General features: G+C 42.8%; 2 protein-coding genes across 3 annotated transcripts in view; one reads left to right on the top strand and one right to left on the bottom strand.

The window, feature by feature from the left end:
* EFHB (EF-hand domain family member B) overlaps positions 1-4,153 on the bottom strand; it is a 43,682-nt gene extending 39,529 nt beyond the window's left edge. The window contains exon 1 of one of the 2 annotated variants that reach the window (XM_070433336.1): positions 2,687-4,153. In XM_070433336.1, coding sequence (XP_070289437.1) covers positions 2,687-3,604 — 918 coding nt within the window. In that variant the 5' untranslated portion in view covers positions 3,605-4,153. The remainder of the gene's footprint in view (positions 1-2,686) is intronic. The other variant, XM_070433337.1, reaches the window with a different exon arrangement.
* Positions 4,154-6,527: 2,374 nt separating this feature from the next.
* RAB5A (RAB5A, member RAS oncogene family) overlaps positions 6,528-15,282 on the top strand; it is a 33,543-nt gene continuing 24,788 nt past the window's right edge. Inside the window, exons 1-2 of the mRNA XM_070433338.1 lie at positions 6,528-6,895; positions 10,993-11,247. Of these exons, the coding sequence (XP_070289439.1) occupies positions 11,085-11,247 (163 nt within the window). The 5' untranslated portion in view covers positions 6,528-6,895; positions 10,993-11,084. The remainder of the gene's footprint in view (positions 6,896-10,992; positions 11,248-15,282) is intronic.

Genomic DNA, 15,282 nt, shown 5'->3' with positions numbered 1-15,282 from the left:
TCAAGCCTCTGTATGTAACCAAATTCCCACTGCACTGACCAATTCCTTGCTTAGCCACTTCCTTGCTCAGTTCCTAACCATACCAGTGCCATCTCATGTGACCGCCTCCTCACCATTCCCCAATATTACAGCTTTCAGTGACCTATTTTACTTCTTACACAGTTGGTTTTCAAGATTTAAGTCAACTTAGGAAGGCTGATAAAAACCAGTCTTGGTTGCTAAAGAGCCAACAACACATAATCATGTCACCTTCTACTCTCTAAAATCAATGTGGGCTAATATTATGGTTCCATCTTCCCACTGGGCCTTGTCCAAGATCACTGTGTTTTACCCATAGATATTACTAATTCTGAATATCTCAGAGAAAAAGATGTGATAGTATCAATTTCTTTCTGCCCAGAAGGTCCTGAACCCATTATGCAACCACCCACTTCTCAGAATTCTGCAGAGATTGGATCTTGACAAATTCATACAAAATAAGAATTTTCAGTAACCGGGCTTACATAACTAGCAAGTTCTCACAAGATTTACAATTAGGTGACTCATTTGCTTCTACCCATTTCTCAAATATCTACCAGGTTCCCTTAGTATAGAACAGGAAAGAAAAATAAGGCATTCCTTTTACATGACTTTTACCATATTATAAAGTCATTTGTCTATTGGTCTTGAGTCTCTAAACTCTAAGTGTTGTAATATACCCCGCGAATAACACAAGGACGCCTCAAGAAGTTGAATTAAAGAGTCACATTTATTGGAAATCCGGGACTATGCGGGGGCATTTTGTTCTCCCAGATCTCATAGTGATAAGATGGCTACAATACCAGGTTTATACAGGCAAAAATCACAAAGGTATTGATTACATCCCAGGGATTGGAATGAGGAACCTGGTTCGCAAAAAAGCAGTTTACAGAAGCAGCAGCAGCATGTTCTCTAAGTTATAGTTTTGGGTCTCCGGATCACTGAATTGACAGAAACACATTATCTGGAGCCCTCGGGTCTGGAATGAGGAACCTGGTTTGATCTAAATTACAGTTTTTGGGTCTCCGGAACACTGAGTCAACAGGGACATGTTAACTGGAGCCCTCTGACCTTGGGATAATTGTGCTGTCCTTCCCAGGTAAAGGACAATGTGCTTTCTAAGACCAATATGACCACAACCCATGGGATATTCACATTACTATCAATAGGGTATTTAATCGAATGGGATAATTTATATAGTTCAGAAAAGCAAAATAACTTTTCTATTGTTAAACAAAGCAAATAAGTACAGAAGCCAAACAGCAGGGTTAAAGTTAAACTATAGTTTCTACCTGAGATGATTGCTACCATACTTCATAAGTTCCTTGAAAGCAGACACCATATCATTTTTCAGCTTTGTAGCCATAGTGCCTAACATACTGTCTCTTCATTGTAGGCACTATAATTGGTTAGCCTTTCTTTGAACCTTTCCTTCCTTCTTCCTATATCACAACCAAGTAGGGCTTAGCCCAGAAATATGAAGATTGTTTGCTGTTAGAAAATGAACCATTTCAATCTGGAAAAGGTGTAGTTCAACCAATGGCAAACATTTTAATAGCTCAAGGTCTATTTGTGATTTTTAAACATTCTTAGCAAGCTCAGAGTAGATATAGGTGTCCTTAACTTGACACATCAAAAATATTCAGCAAAAATAATACTCAATATTGAAGCATTAGAATTATTCCCATGAAAGTCAAGAGAGAAACCTTACTATCAATGTCATTTTATTGATCATAAGCAATGCAATGATATAGAAAATAGAAACGAGAGGCATATATACTAAAGAAGGAAAGATAAAAGCATCAATATGATTATTTACCTAAAAAATCCAAAAGAAGGTGCTAGCTGGGTAGCTCATTTGGTTTGAGTGTCATACTGATATGCCAAAGTTTTGAGTTCAAACCCTGGTCAGGCACATACAAGAATCAATCAATGCATGCATAAATAAGTGGAACAACACCACTCTCTCTCTCTCTCTCTCTCCCTTTCTCTCTCTCTCCCTCTCACTCTCTCATTGAAAAAGGAAAAGAAAAAATGAAAAGCAATACAGGTTGTTGACCAAAAAAGAGCATTCCATGTAAATTGAAAAAGAAACATGAATATTAGAATACAACATGGCCCTAACTGGTTTGGCTCAGTGGATACAACGCTGGCCTAAGGACTGAAGGTCCCAGGTTCGATTCTGGCCAATGGCACATGCCCAGGTGGGTTACAGGCTCGATCCCCAGTGTAGGGCATTCAGGAGGCAGCCGATCAATGATTCTCTCATCATTGATGTTTCTATCTCTCTCTCCCTCTCCCTTCCTCTCTGAAATCAATAAAAATATATTTTTTAAAAAAGAATACAACATGTATCTCAGCGAGAGGACTGAGAAATGCAGGCTAAGGAATGAAATAAAGGTCACAGGAGAAAACAAAAATCAAGAGGAACCACTGATGTGCACAGAAAACAAGGCTGACATCTAGAAAGGAAGGCAGAGAATCAGAGAAGATTGGACGAAGTAACAGCTAGAAAGAGTCCAATGGGACAAGAGATATCGGAATCCCAATGAAATATTGGCAGTTTGACTCCACAAACCCAAACACAAGTATCATCAGTTTATCGCCTCTATAAAGATATGGCTATACACACTTCCCTGGGAAAATACTAGGAAAAAAAAAGACTTACACTTGGAGAGCACGGCATTCGATCAAAAAATTTCCCAGAGTAGATGGGTCTGATGCGATCTGGAGGTTCTACTCCTGGTTCAAAGTTTTCAGCCTCTGTTTTCTCTTCAGGTTGTTGGGCAAACTGGCACTCAGAAGGTTCTATCACCAAGCCCATTAGGGGCTCTGTATTCTTCATGGCATCTGGCTCCTCTGGTTGGGGCAGCCCAATGTCCACCTCCACGGGAGACGTCATCTCTACACTGGGCTTCATCACCACACAGGTGGGCTCTTTTTCCAGTTCCTGGCTAGGTTCCACACCCAAAGCCTGCTGCTTCTCCACTGAGGCCCCAAAGCCTTCAGGGGCACCAGCCACAAGACCTCTCCTGCTTCCCAGAGCCTGTGGACTTTCACACACCATACCTGAGGGATGCTGTATTCTCCTTCCAGAACACTTTGCCAGAAGACACTCATTTTCTGGCAACACACCCAGGGAAGGTCTTGTTTCCTGTGAGGCCGAGACCCTGTTGATTCCTAAATTACTCCTCTCCAAGGGGGTCCTAGAAATATCCTGTCTTTTTAATCTAAGTTCAAGCCCCTTATTCAATGGAGATTTTGTTTCTGATGATGCCGTTCTCTCCTCATATTTATTACTAATCAAGGGGCTCTCCCTCCACTGGGAATCTTTTCTTAGTCCTCCCCTGAGCCCACACTCCGTGGGAGATATTGTTCCCCTGAACACCCTCCTCTCTCCTACATCATCCTTTCCTTTGTGGGTTAATCCGACTCCCATGCTCAGGGGAGACTTCCTCTCAGACACCCTGGTGCCTCCAACAGCACTCATCTCTAAGGGGAAACCTGTACCGGTCCCAAGGGAAGTTTCCAATTTCTTTGGGGGCTCTAACCCTTTGGAGGACCCTACTCTCACGAAAGAGCACATCTTCACTCCCCACTACTTTCTACCTACCACTTTACACCTATGGAGTTCACAGAGGAAAAGGAGCTCAAGTTCTGTTTACCGCGTTACCTGGGAAACCGGGGTGTGGCTAGGCGGGCAATTCTTTCCCTGGGATCCCAGTCCATCTGCCCATCTCTCTCCTCCTACTTCCTCTCTTATTCTCGTCCCCGGCACTTCTTTACTGGATTTGGGTGGCAAGAAAACGTAAAGGATGTGCTCTTGGACACTAGAGCAAATGCTCACCAACTTCTCTGGTTTCCCACGCAATGTAGTCCTTTCAGGATGGGATCAGCCATGGGCTTCCTCCTGGCCATTGGCCTATTCATTTTACTGGTAATCAGGGAATAAATAACATTCTTTCTGTGGGTGATCCCTAATTTTAGGTCCTACCTTATGCAAGTGCATGCACACTGCATTTAGTGTTTTTTTTTTTAGCGCTAAAGAACTACTTTATTATTAAATTATTACATTTAAGTTATATTTGACTGCTGGGGTGTAGAAATACCAAGTCTTTGAGGACACTAACACATTAGTAACTAGGCTTTGAATGACATTTAAAGTAAATATGTTATTAATGTTTAAGTAAATATATTAACGTTTGAGATGTGCTACACAATAATGCATATTGATTTTTAAAAAATATTGTGGCAAACTCAAACTTTGTTTTTGAGTTTCGGCTTTTTCTTTAAATTGGGTTTATACTCTGTCAGGTTTTATTTTTTTTAGTGTGACTGGCTGGAATGTAAAGAATAGATTGCAAAGGCAAGAGTGTGCATTAATTCCAGTTTATATAAATGCTAATCATAGCCAAGGTGTTGGGATTAGGTCACGTTTTGGGGATTAAAGAATTTTTGGTGATAGAAAGGACAATGGTTCATGGGAGAAAGAAGGAAGAATTGAAGATGATTCAAGTCCGGTGACCGGGAGGCTGTTAATACCAGTCACCAAACAGAAGCAGGTTTGTGGTGGTAAGGGTTTGATTTTGGACAGACTGTTGACATGCCAACATTGATGCGACATATCCAATTTCCTGATTCTTCCTGGGATTGTCCAAGAGGTATTACCATGACTAACATATTATACTAGCACAACCCCTTGGGGATAAAGTGCCACAGCTACCATTTACCTGTGACACATTACATTCTTCTAGTTAGTAATTGGGGAGTGATCTAAAAGACTGGCTCTTCAAGGATTCAAATCATCTTCATTGCATCATGTTGACGGAGCACCCACGGGATATCTTATCCCAAGTACACATCCTAGACAATCAATATTGATGCCCTCACAACAGAGCTATAAATGGTACACAGCAAACTAAAAAGTAGCCATTATCCTGAGTGAAAAATCAATTTAACAGTCTACCAAATTACAAAACAAAATTTTTTGTTTGTTTTACTTCGAATGCCTGGCCAAACACTGCCTACTATGTGAGATTTAACCAAAGCAGCCTGTCTTATGCAGGTCTGCAGTGAGGGTAATGAATGTTTTGGGTTGTCTTTCACTAGAATTTGTGCTTAAGAGCTCAGGTTCTGGGGCTGGCCTGCAGGTTAGATAATTTCATCACCAACTCCATGTTGATTTTGGACTAGTTACACAATCCCTGTGCCTCAAATTCTTTACCTGTAAAACAGGTATGCCTCATTCAGTAATTCCACAACCAAGACTGAGAAAGACTCCGGACTGCCAGGCACTGTGCTGGCCGGACATTGAGAGGACAACTTCAGGCGACTCCTATAAAGCATTTAGTACAGTAACCCAAGAAGGGAAACTCTGAATAAAAGTTGCTATTATTTTAGAATGTGCCCTCTGCTCCATAAAAACTGTAAACTCACAATAAAAGCAAGTGATTTTTAAAAATTTTTTAAAAATTGTCTTATTGATTTTTTACAGAGAGGAAGGGTAAAGGACAAAGAGTTAGAAACATCCATGAGAGAGAAACATCGATCAGCAGCCTCCTGCACACCTGCTACTGGGGATGTGCCTGAAACCAAGTTACATGCCCTTGACTGGAATCGAACCTGGGACCCTTCAGTCCGCAGGCAAACACTCTATCCACTGAGCCAAACCAGTTAGGGAACAAGTGATTATTTTAAGATTTCCCCACCTAAAGACAACTTTGGGGCCCAGCTGGTGTGGCTCAGATCTATGAACCAAGAGGTCATGGGTTCGATTCCCCCCAGGGCACATGCCCAGGTTGCAGGCTTGATCCCCAGTAGGGGGTGTGCAGGAGGCAGCAGATCAATGATTCTCTCTCATCATGATGTTCCTACCTCTCTCTCCCTCTCACTTCCTCCCTGAAATCAATATATATAGATATAGATATATAGATATAGATATATTTTAAGAAGACAACTTTGGGGTTAGGGAAGGTCGTAGCCTCTTTCCTAAAGTGCCACTTACTGCCTTCACCAACCAACCCATCCCCCGGGATATAATGGGGGTTCTCTCTTCTGTTAGACATGATCCGTAACCGGGGTGCCAGGGTTGGGGTGCTGCGGGGGAGGGTTAAGGGGGACTGTGAGTTAATATTCACAGAAGGAACTCGCCGCCCCACGTGGACTGGGAGCAACAAACACAAGTTGCCTCCGTACCTCCGCAAAGCAGGGCGGGCATGGAGTTTCCCCCGCCCCCGGCCGCAGGGAGCGAGACCGCCGCCCCGATAACAATGGCGCCAGCGAGGGCGGGGCCCCGCGCCCGCGGGGCGGGAGGCGGTGGAACTGCCGGACCCACGTGACACGCCCACCGCGCCCGGCGACCAGCGCCCGCCCGGAGGGTTTGGAGAGGAGCCGGGCAGCTGACGGAGCGGTGTCGGACTGGCGGCGACAGGAAGTGACGTAGGGGCTTCGTTCGCTACGTGCGGCGACGTGGCGACGTGGCGGCGAGGCCGGCGCCGGGCGGCGGAAGTGGCTTCTGCGCTGGGGCTGGAGTGTTTGTGTTTTGGTTCGCGAAGGAGCCCGCGGCCGCCCCGAGGGGAGGAGGCAGAGGAAGGGGGAGGAGAAGGCAGAATTAGTGGGAACTCGCGCGCCGGCGGTGGTGGCGGTGGCGGCGGAGGAGGAGGAGGAGGAGAAAAGAAAGAGGAAGGCGGAGCGGAGAGAGGCGGGGACCGAGGCCGACGGGGGCGGCACCACGGCGCCAGCCCCGCACCGTCCAGTCTGAGGGGAGCGGCGCGAGGAGGAGACGCATCGCCGCCAAAGCCACAGCCTTCGCTCGGGCTCCGCCAGGGACCTGCTGCCAGGAGCTTCCGCCCCGCGGCCCTGCGAGCTGCGGTCTCAGGTAACCGGGGCGGGCCGGGACCCCAGGCGATCTGCCGGCCCCAGCCTGTCGGGGCCCTGCCGGCACCGAACCCCCCGCCCCTCCCGCCTCTCGCGCGCCAGTACCCGGGACCAGAGAGCTGTCGAACTCGGCGTCTCATCCTGCCGGCCCCGCGGACTCCTCCTTCAAGAGGCTCTGGAGGATCAGGATTTGCGGTCTGGCGGAGGGAGCGACGGGTGTCACCCTCTTCCCTTCTCAAGATGGCGCCGCGAAGGCGTCCGGAGGCCGCGGCTTCGCCGGCCCCGGGCCCTGGCGGTCTCAGGGGAGAGGGGGCCGACGGCCAACACCAGGCCAGATTCCAGGGGAGAGGCCCGGAAGGGTGGCCCAGGGGCCTGGCGGGCCCCGCTGGCTCCGGCGGCCCGGAGTTGAGCACCGGTGATTCAGGTGTTCTCTGTGGAGGAACCGGGGCCTACCGCAGGTGTGAATTTGGGGAGCCCCGCCTACCCTTGGACTTCCGAAGACGGGCCTCGGAGGGAGGAGGTGGCCCATCAAGATAGGCTGTCTGGAGATGCTTGTCTGATCTGAGGAAGGTGGTGACCCGCGTCTGTGCACAACTCCAGACGACTAGGCCGCTGGACACGCTCCCTGGGCGGAGACCATTAGACCTGCTCTGCTGTCGGGGGGAAGCTGGTTACCCCCGATAGACTCGGACCTGTTAGGCCCTGAACGTCCTCATTCACGTTTGTGGTTTTTGTCTTGTTTAGTGCAGTCAGAGTGTGGAATCAGTTGCCGTTCACTTAAGAAGTAGGGAAAAAAACACCTGTACACCTCTGTGATCATTCAGGACAGCCCAGAAACTTTATTTTTCATGTAAACTAGCGGCAGTCAATAGGAGCTCATAGAGTTGCTGTAAGCAAAAGTCACGGAGTAGTGCTTGGTACAATAGAAGGCCCAGTAAATGGTAGCTGCTGTTATCAATACAATTTTGATTAGAGAAAACCAGTTAAAAAAATTTTCGAAAGATTAAAATGCGCTTTATGCAAATATCTTTGTTTTGCAAAACAAGTTTCAATAGTGAATGCAAATAAATGCACATAATTTTTCACAATGTTAAGGTGACTGCCTATAATTAAATTTAGTTATTTTCTGTTTGAAAGCCTACGGCAAATTATAATCAATAGAAGGCAAAGCTAAATTACAATTTTTTTATAATGGGAATCTGATGTTTTTTCTGAAATTTAGTAAGTATCGTGGGAATTCAGAGCATGTTTTCCTTAAATCGTTTAATTTGCTGTTTTGGAAGGTGGTTAGACAATTGGAAAACATTTCCATTGCTATTGTGTATAATATCTGATGGTATGTTGATGCATTTTTAGTCTACATGACATTCTATTGATACTTGGTCATTATCTCATCAAAGAGCTTCTACCAATTTTTAATTTCATGTGCCACTGTATTGGAGATGATTTTATATATAATCTCTCATTTAATTCTCACAGCAGCTATGTAAATTAGGTATTCTGGAAATAGAGAATTGGAAATCAAAGAGCTTGCTTTGGCAAAAATTGGTATGGTCAGCCAAATTAGATTCCCAAATCTGACATTTGGGGCGGGGAGGGTCCTATTGGAGCATTTTTTTATTTTGAAAGAATTTTTAAATACGCAGATAATAGGGAGAATAGTATAATGAGAACCCATCACCTAGTTTAAGTTCTCTTTTGCATGGCCAGTCTTACGTTGTTTACATCCCCATTATTTGGAAGCAGTTAGACCTATTTCTAATCTGTAAATATGTGTGTTACCCATAAAGGACTCTTCCAAGCTGCTGTTTAGATAAGACATTTATTGTCTCTAATGTAAGTTCTCTTGGATGTGTTTATTAATGAATTCATTGTCCAGACTCTCGACTCTTGTCTTGACTCAAGAGAGATTCTTTTGTAAATTCATTTCATGGGGAAGGCAAATTTCTTATGAGGTACCTAAGTGAAATGTAACAATGATTTGCCCTAACCGGTTTGGCTCAGTGGGTAGAGCGTCAGCCTGCAGACTGAAAGGTCCTGGATTCAATTCTGGTGCAGGTCGCTTACCCAGGTTGCTGGCTTGATCCCCAGTAGGGGGAATGCAGGAGGCAGTCAATCAATGATTCTCTCTCATCATTGATGTTTCTATCTCTTCCTCTCCCTCTCTGAAATTAATAAAAATATATATTTTTAAAATAATGATTATAGGGAGAGAATCATCAGATTTAATATCATTAGTAAGCACATGATCAGGTTTTGATTACAGATGGGAGAAAAAGAACTTTAAATTTGACTTGGAGGTAGATTGGAAAATCATTCTTTTTTTAATATATATATTTTATTGATTTTTTACAGAGAGGAAGGGAGAGGGATAGAGTGAGAAACATCGATCAGCTGCCCCTGAACACTCCCCACTGGGGATGTGCCCACAACCATGGCACATACCCTTGACTGGAATCAAACCTGGGACCTTTCAGTCCGCAGGCCGACGCTCTATCCACTGAGCCAAACCAGTCAGGGCTGGAAAATCATTCTTTAAATGTTTGCTAATTCCTTTCAGATTGAAAATTAGCATTACTAGTTAATAAGAGAAGACAGGAGTTGCCGTTCAGGCTAGTTTTTTCTAAATGTATTAAATAATAAATAATGACATATTTCATTGTTGGCGCCAACACTACAGAAAGTGTAAATAAGACATTAATAAGCTCACCACATAGGAAACCACTGTTAACACTTCAATGTATGTGTACTTGAGCACATGAGGAAACAGTTTTAAGTCTTTCAGCTGTTAGACATACAAACCTGGAAGCCAGAATCTTTTTTGTTCATGGGATTAACAAGTACAAATTGGTAGTTACAAAATAGTCATGCGGATGTAAAGTACAGCATAGTGAATATAGTCAAAAATCTATCTATATATATAAAAGGCTAAGCGACCAACCAGTAGGTATGACACACACTGACCACCAGGGGGCAGACACTCAACACAGGAGCTTCTGAGCTGCGGTGACTTGGCAGCGGCGGTTCAAGGGTGATGCATCTGGAACCAGAGAGGAGGGAGTCCGATTCCGGGGTGCATCACCCATGAACCACCCTCACAATCCAGGACCCTGTGGGGGATGTCAGAGAGCCAGTTTCTGCCCGATTCCTGCAGACCAGGCCAAAGGACCCCACCTGCTGGAGGGAACCCTCTGCAGACAACCTTCTAGTCACTCTGCGCCACCCCAGGTGCCTGGCACGGAAGGGCCACGGGAGTTTGACAACAGGGCGTGTCCGGCCCATCTCATCCAGTCCCACCCTGCTGGCCACCTTATAATTTTCTTTCAATGTGCACAAATCTGTGCACCAGGTCACTAGTATTGTAATAACTGTATGGTGCTAGGTGGGTACCAGACTTATAGGGAGATCACTTCCTAAGTTGTTAAATGTCTAATTACTATGCAGAATACCTGGAACTTACATAATATTGAATGTCTGTTATAATTGAAAATTAAAATTTTCGCCAGCTGGGTGTTGTTCCACTTATTTATGCATTCATTGGTTGACTCTTGTATGTTTCCTGACTAGGGATTGAACCCAAAACCTTCTCGTGTTGGGAGGATGTTCTAACCAGTTGAGCTACCAGGTCAGGGTTCCTCACTTTTAAAGATTATAATAGTCAAACTTTATTTTATTTTTAAAGCTCTGGGATTTAGCTGCATGATTTTAGGCTCAAATCTTAATGCCTTTATGTTATTTCATTGCAAATGATTTAAACTCAGTGGTACTCAATGTCCAGTAGAGGTTATAATTTTATAAAATAGATTTTTATTGATTTCCAGAGAGGAGGGGAGAGGGAAACATCATTGATGAGAGAGAATCATGAATTGGCTGCCTCCTGCATGCCCCCTACTGGGGATCGAGCTCGCAACCAGGGTATGTGCCCTTGACCGGGATTGAACCCAGGACCTTTCAGTGGCTCTATCCACTGAGCAAAACCAGCTAGGACAAGGATATAATTGTTATACAATAATATATTATAGGCAAAATTTACTAAAGTGATTAATATTATGTTTTGTTTTATTGATTTATGTATTTAACTCATTTGTTTCTTTATAGGTTTCTTTGCCTCCAGAAAGAAAAAATTGACACCTTGCATCCTGGAAGTTCATTTAAGAGACTGAAATTAGGGACTTCTTTCGAATTTGGACATGGCTAGTCGAGGAGCAACAAGACCCAACGGGCCAAATACTGGAAATAAAATATGCCAGTTCAAACTAGTACTTCTGGGCGAGTCTGCTGTTGGCAAATCAAGCCTAGTCCTTCGTTTTGTGAAAGGCCAATTTCATGAGTTTCAAGAGAGTACCATTGGGGGTAAGATGTTCTTTTTTCCCTTCATTTAATTGACTCACATTGGCAAAAATGATTTTGCAATTTCAGTTGTGTGATGATGAATTCCTAAATAGGTAACACAGTGAATAAAAGAGCTGTTCAGTATACCTCAAGCTGTAAAATTTACCTTGATTCTTGTTAAGATAATAGTTTTTACATTTTGATTTTTCTGGTTATCCTTAAGATCATAGTATGGGAGCTAAAATACAGATGTAGACAAGAGTAGAATTAATGTCCCAAGTAACGAGATTTTATGTGGTATCTACTTCTTGATAATTATAAGCTTCTTCAAATTAGTACAGATGTGTGCTGAGTTATTGGCTTTAGAATGGTAAAAGAATCTTAAACTTGTAATTCTAAATATTTGTAAATTACACTAATGTGTAAAAATAAATTAAATTTTATTAAACTCGTTTAAGAATGCCCCTAGGATGATGGAAGAGAAAAAGTGAGTTATAATGGAGAGGGACATGAAGAGGGGGAAGAAGTAGAAAAAGCATTGCATGCAATGGTTTTGGTAGGACCAAGATGAGAAGAAGGTAATATGTAGGACAAAGAGGAGACAACTAACCATTCAGTTTTGTGGTTAGAAGAAAGAACATTAAATAATTTAATCAAAGAAATCATAACTATATAGCGGTGGTGCAGAACAGCCTTTTGGGGGGGGCGGTCTTAACTTCATCTGTCAAAGGAAGCTTTGGATTAGATAATGTCAGAGGAACCACAAAAGCTTTAAGATTCACAATATTTTGCAAGGAGTATGCAATTAAACAATACTATATTTTTTCAGATACATATGAATTTATTCTAACCTTATACATTTAAAAAGCCAAAGTTTTGAAATATGTAAGGCATATACCCACTGTCATGTAGCTGCTTCTTAGATTCCATCTTTCAAGAAGCATAATTTTATTCTGTGCATTTAGTGTATATTCTCGAGTAAGTACACTTGAGAATTTTATTCATAGTCTCAGACCTTTCCAGTAAGATAAATTCCAGAACTCTACTACCTCCTGGATTTTCCCTGTATACAGAAATACACTAGATAAGTAGTATTCCCACTTTAATAGACTCAGCAGTATAGTATTTGTCAACCTCTTACATTTGTATAATCATATAATGTTATGTTGTTTTAGTGTTTTGTGTTTTTGTAATGGATGAACATCAGAAATGTAGTCCAGCCCTGGCTAGTGTGGCTCATTTGGTTGGGCGTCATCCTGTTCACTGAAAAGGTTGCCAGTTCAATTCCCAGTCGGGGCACATGCCCGGATCCCCAGTGGGGGACATGCAGAAGGCAGCTGACCTATGGTACTCATTCACATCGATGTTTCTCTCTCTCACCTTCTCCCTTACTCACTTTCTAAAAACACCAATAAAAACCTCTTAAAAAAAAGAAAAATGTAGTCCATATCATGGAGCTTTTACTTTGAATCACAAAAATGCTGGTATTTTTAGGATATTTAATGAGCAATATACTATGCATTCTTTGTTAATACAGTTAAATGGCTGACATAGTAGGAATAGTTTAAAGACTTGTAGGTCATGTCCACCTACCTTAAACTGGTGCAGAAAGTTAGTTATTGTAACTGGTTTCTTAGCAAGTGATTGTCAGTGGCAGCATTTCCCAAAGTGCACATGTATTCTAGGAGAAATACTTGGGCCCAATAGGTTTAGGACTTATTATATGCTAGCCCCCCATCCCTTTCACAGTACATATTATTAAAGTAATCAAAACACTGAAATACTGTAGCACAGAATTTAATTTACTGGAGCCTGGGAAGTCTGTGAGTAGACATTTTGTTTTTGTCTTGGATACTCTCTGATCATCATCAAAATGTATTTTTTCTTTTCTTTTCTTTTTTTTTTGTGCCCTCTCTGAGGCTTGTATTTTTTCTTAATGACATCTCAAGTATGTTTAAAAAAAATAATAACCCCATATCAAGGCATCATAAAGGTAGATGTTCTCTGATAATCCTCCTATATAATAAAGAGGTGATATGCAAATTAATCCTCATGCCCTCACAAGATGGCTGCCTAGGAGGTGGAGCTTTTGACACTGACTGGCATAGAAATCAGAACCAAATCTGGGTGAACTGCGAAGGCAGAACCTAAGGTGGGGGCTGAGGAGGGGTTTTAAGGACAACAGCTGTTTGGTGTAAGGTGTAAGATAGCGGTTCAACTTTTTAATGACTGGTTTGGCAGTATAGTGCATATGGCAGGCTTTCAGTCCAGGTATAGGAATTATGTATTTTTGTCTGTGAAGAGCATCTCCTTCGGCTGAAAAAGGCTTCCCCCCCCCCATTTGAGCAAGCCTATCCTATATAATTTATACTAATAAAAGGATAATATGCTAATTAGACCGGGTCGACCGGCCATCTTCCAGACGTCCAACTTCTTCCAGACAAAGCCATTGTGTTAGAGGCTGAGGCAGATGCAGTTAGGGGTGATCAGGCTGGCAGGGGAGGGCAGTTGAGGGGCAAGATCAGGCTGGCAGGGGAGGGCTGTTGGGGGTGAGATGAGGCAGGCAGGCAGAGGCAGTTAGGGGCGATCAGGCAGGCAGGCAGGTGAGTGGTTAGGAGCCAGCGTTCCCAGATTGTGAGAGGGATGTCCAACTGCTGGTTTTGGCCCCAATTGGAGAGGGTGCAGGCTGGGCTGAGGGAACCCCACCCTCAAGCCCCCCCACCTCTGCACGAATTTCGTGCACCAGGCCACTAGTTATATATATATATATAATTTCCCTTTCTAGTTAGTACCAATTATATTGTATACATTTTGTTAATGAATTTTCCAAAAGGTTTCATTTTTATTATTACTATTATTTCCTGCCTGTAAAGCTTTCTTAATATTTTCTGTTTATACAGATCAAATAAGGCTTTTAAAACCAACTTCAGCCTGGCCAGTGTGTTTCAGTGGTAGAGCATTGACCTATGAACCAGGAGATCATGGTTCGCTTCTTGGTGAGGGCACATGCCCAGGTTGCGGGCTCAATCCCCAGTGTGGGGAGTGCAGGGGCAGCTGATCACTGATTCTCTATCATAATTGATGTCTCTCCCTCCCCGTCCCCCTCCCCCTCCCCCTCTCCCTTTCCTCTCTGAAATCAATAAATAATTTTTTTTTTAAAGAAAGTGGTAGACTTTGTATCCACCTGGTTTGATTTTAAATTCTAGCTCTAGTACATACCAGTGATCTTAGGCAAGTCTTACCCAACTTTATTTTTCCCTCTATGAAATGGAAATAGTAGTACTTAACTTGAAAGATCTTTTTGCAAGGATTAAACAAAAGTATATATATATTTGTTGGCACAATGCCTAAGCTCAGAATAAAATGCTTATTAAATGTTAGCTATTACCACTACCATCACATAACTTTTTTTTTTTTCATCACATATATTTTTGCTGTCCTTTTTTTTTTTTAAATCCTCACAGGAGGATATGCCCATTGATTTTAGAGAAAGGAAGTGTGTGGGGGGGAGCGGGGAGAGAAACATTGATATAAGACAGAAAATCAATTGGCTGCCTTCTGTATGTGCCCTGACCAGGGATCTAACCCACAACCTAGGTATGTGCCCTGACCGGAAATCGAACCTGCAACCTTTCGGTATGTGGGACTACACTCCAGCCAACTGAGCCCCACCAGCCAGGCCTTTGCTGAGGCATTTTCATCACTAATGATATTTCGTTATATTGTCATGACATGCCATTATTTTGGAATTGTGACTCTTCTACTTGGTGCATAGCATTCAGTTTAGCATTTGACAGTGTTCAAGAATTTTATGCTCAGATTAGCATAATGTAAAGCTTCTCATTAAAAATTACAGGAACAAATAAGGTTTAAAAAACTATAAGCAATTATGTCCTAAAGTTGAGTTTTTCTAATAGTGATGTTTTTGCAGTTTCATTCAAGTATGTAACATGAGTATTTACAACTAAGTATGGTAAAATCTTAATAATTTTCTCCCCCTTAATTAGTTTTCACAAAAGTGGTTAGTCATGTATATTACTTTAAATGTATGCCACC

The sequence above is a fragment of the Myotis yumanensis genome, unplaced genomic scaffold (genome assembly GCF_028538775.1).
Source record: "Myotis yumanensis isolate MYYU_CA2020_CCGP unplaced genomic scaffold, mMyoYum1.0.hap1 SCAF_14, whole genome shotgun sequence".
Taxonomy (NCBI): domain Eukaryota; kingdom Metazoa; phylum Chordata; class Mammalia; order Chiroptera; family Vespertilionidae; genus Myotis; species Myotis yumanensis.
Note: the sequence above shows the minus strand (reverse complement) of the source record. Positions and strands in the feature narration are given on the sequence as shown.